We start from the raw sequence: 2,848 nt of genomic DNA, 5'->3' as shown, positions 1-2,848 counted from the left end.
AAATTTCATTGGTCCACATTAAGTTTGTCAGTTTGGTCCACGCTCCTTTCTGTTTCCAGTTACCTGATATCCTGTTTGGGCATTATGTAATTTCCTGCTTGGTCATAATGGTTGGAACCAGGGATGGAATTGAAGGATTTTGGGCACTGGTCAGCCAGACTAGTAGACAAAAAATATTGGTAGCCTGGGTCCAAAATCTATACCACGCAATATTTGAAAAGACAAAATGTCACTAGTCGGTGGGCTAGTTGGTCACATTTTCTACTAACAGGCTAGTTTAATCGTGTTTCTTTCATATCCAACAATAGTATTTTTTTAAAGTATTTTAATATATTTAATATTCAACATTTTCTTTATTGCAAGTCCAATTATTCTCATTACGTACAGTTCTTTCATAATCAATTATAGTCTTTTAATATCCTCTTCTCTTCACTGCAATGTTTTTAATGTGTCATTTCTTCATAATAATCATCATTTTCATTATTTATTATTTTCTTTACAATTTCGCAATAACAACATCTACACACTACGCCGTCGAAAAGTGGGAGGGGCAAGGTCTTCCTTAGGGAGCAAGGTGACTTGGGATTGGCTCAACAGGAGCGCGAGGGTGGCGGGGAAAGAGGTGTGGTCTAACATCCTCTACTAGCCTATCACTTTAAGACAATATTAAGACGTTTACAGTCTATTGGAGAATAAGGCTGGGCGGAGTGAGCGAGGGAGGGAAAGAGAAAAAGGAGGAGAGGAGAGTCGTAAAGCGGGGGATAGAAAGAGTTGAAGTGTCTGATTTGACCTCTACCTGTTGGACAGGTAAGGACAACAGCAGGGGATTTACCTGTTGGGCAGCAGGGGATCTACCTGTTGGACAGGTAAGGACAACAGCAGGGGATCTACCTGTTGGACAGGTAAGGACAACAGCAGGGGATTTTAGAGGCTTTTACTGAGATGGGGGAAAGGGAGAATACTGACTCTATTGTTAGATGGGGAAAGGGAGAATACTGACTCTATTGTTAGATGGGGAGAATACTGACTCTATTGTTAGATGGGGAGAATACTGACTCTATTGTTAGATGGGGAGAATACTGACTCTATTGTTAGATGGGGGAAGGGAGAATACTGACTCTATTGTTAGATGGGGAGAATACTGACTCTATTGTTAGATGGGGAGAATACTGACTCTATTGTTAGATGGGGGAAGGGAGAATACTGACTCTATTGTTAGATGGGGGAAGGGAGAATACTGACTCTATTGTTAGATGGGGGAAGGGAGAATACTGACTCTATTGTTAGATGGGGGAAGGGAGAATACTGACTCTATTGTTAGATGGGGAGAATACTGACTGTGTTGTTAGATGGGGAGAATACCGACTCTATTGTTAGATGGGGAGAATACTGACTGTGTTGTTAGATGGGGAGAATACTGACTCTATTGTTAGATGGGGGAAGGGAGAATACTGACTCTATTGTTAGATGGGGAGAATACTGACTGTGTTGTTAGATGGGGAGAATACTGACTCTATTGTTAGATGGGGGAAGGGAGAATACTGACTCTATTGTTAGATGGGGAGAATACTGACTGTGTTGTTAGATGGGGAGAATACCGACTCTATTGTTAGATGGGGAGAATACTGACTGTGTTGTTAGATGGGGAGAATACTGACTCTATTGTTAGATGGGGGAAGGGAGAATACTGACTCTATTGTTAGATGGGGAGAATACTGACTGTGTTGTTAGATGGGGAGAATACCGACTCTATTGTTAGATGGGGAGAATACTGACTGTGTTGTTAGATGGGGAGAATACTGACTCTATTGTTAGATGGGGGAAGGGAGAATACTGACTCTATTGTTAGATGGGGAGAATACTGACTGTGTTGTTAGATGGGGAGAATACTGACTCTATTGTTAGATGGGGAGAATACTGACTGTGTTGTTAGATGGGGAGAATACCGACTCTATTGTTAGATGGGGAGAATACTGGCTGTGTTGTTAGATGGGGAAAGGGAGAGTTGTTGTACTGTAGGTTTATCTTTCGGTCTTTCCCTCTTCTCCCTGTCCATGTTAGCTCTTTCCAACATGTCCACTCTGCCTGCCTCCCTTCCCACTGGCGCAGACCTCAATTCACCGCCTACTTTTCATTTACATTTGGCTGAGTTCAACAACAAAATGTCCCCATGACATTGGATTTAAGTTGCAAATCCAATCAGTTTCCCACGTTGATTAAACGTCATTACGCTTAATTTTTGTTGTTGTTGAAACAACGTGGAAACAATGTTGATTCAACCCGTTTTTGCCGAGTGGGTTTCCTTTTGTTCCCTCCCTGTGTCTATTCCTCCTCTCTGTCTCCCCCAACTCACCCCTCCATCCTTCTCTCTTCCCTCACCCCTCCACCTCTCCCTCTAGAACCCAGGTACGTGGCAGTATGCCTCCAGTGATGACAGCAATATATAGATCAGCCACATGAATAAGAAGACCAGTGATGTGATGATCTTGGTAGTCCTCGGCCCACCCAGCTCCCCGCCTGCCACTGACGCTCGCCGTCGGTAGAGGAGGATCATCACGCATATGCACGCCATCACCGTGAAGAGCGTGACGGAGAACGCCAGCGAGCCCGGGTCGACACGGAACACCTGGCCCTTGGAGCGCCAGAACACGGCAGCGATGGTCCACGCCACTCCGATCCCAAGGAAGACGTTCACGGCGTTGCTACCGGTAACGTTGCCGATGGAAGCATCGGCGTACTGGTCCTGGATGGCGGCCACCTTACTGGCAAAGGTGTCTGGGTAATGGTGGAGAGGGAGAAGAGAAGAAATTGCAGAAAGTGAAGAGAGAGGGAAGGGGGGAAGGAGATG

At 44.8% G+C, this 2,848-nt stretch overlaps 1 protein-coding gene across 1 annotated transcript in view; it reads right to left on the bottom strand.

Moving 5' to 3' along the window:
* Nucleotides 1-333: 333 nt before the first annotated feature.
* Nucleotides 334-2,848, bottom strand: part of LOC106578109 (sodium/calcium exchanger 1) — a 42,804-nt gene continuing 40,289 nt past the window's right edge. The window contains exon 7 of the mRNA XM_082965322.1: nt 334-2,775. Within this exon, the coding sequence (XP_082821448.1) occupies nt 2,396-2,775 (380 nt within the window). The 3' untranslated portion in view covers nt 334-2,395. The remainder of the gene's footprint in view (nt 2,776-2,848) is intronic.

This window comes from Salmo salar, chromosome 18 (genome assembly GCF_965601325.2).
Source record: "Salmo salar chromosome 18, fSalSal1, whole genome shotgun sequence".
Classification (NCBI taxonomy): Eukaryota; Metazoa; Chordata; class Actinopteri; order Salmoniformes; family Salmonidae; genus Salmo; species Salmo salar.
The sequence above is the reverse complement of the archived record's forward strand: the minus strand, read 5'-3'. Positions and strand labels throughout refer to the sequence as shown.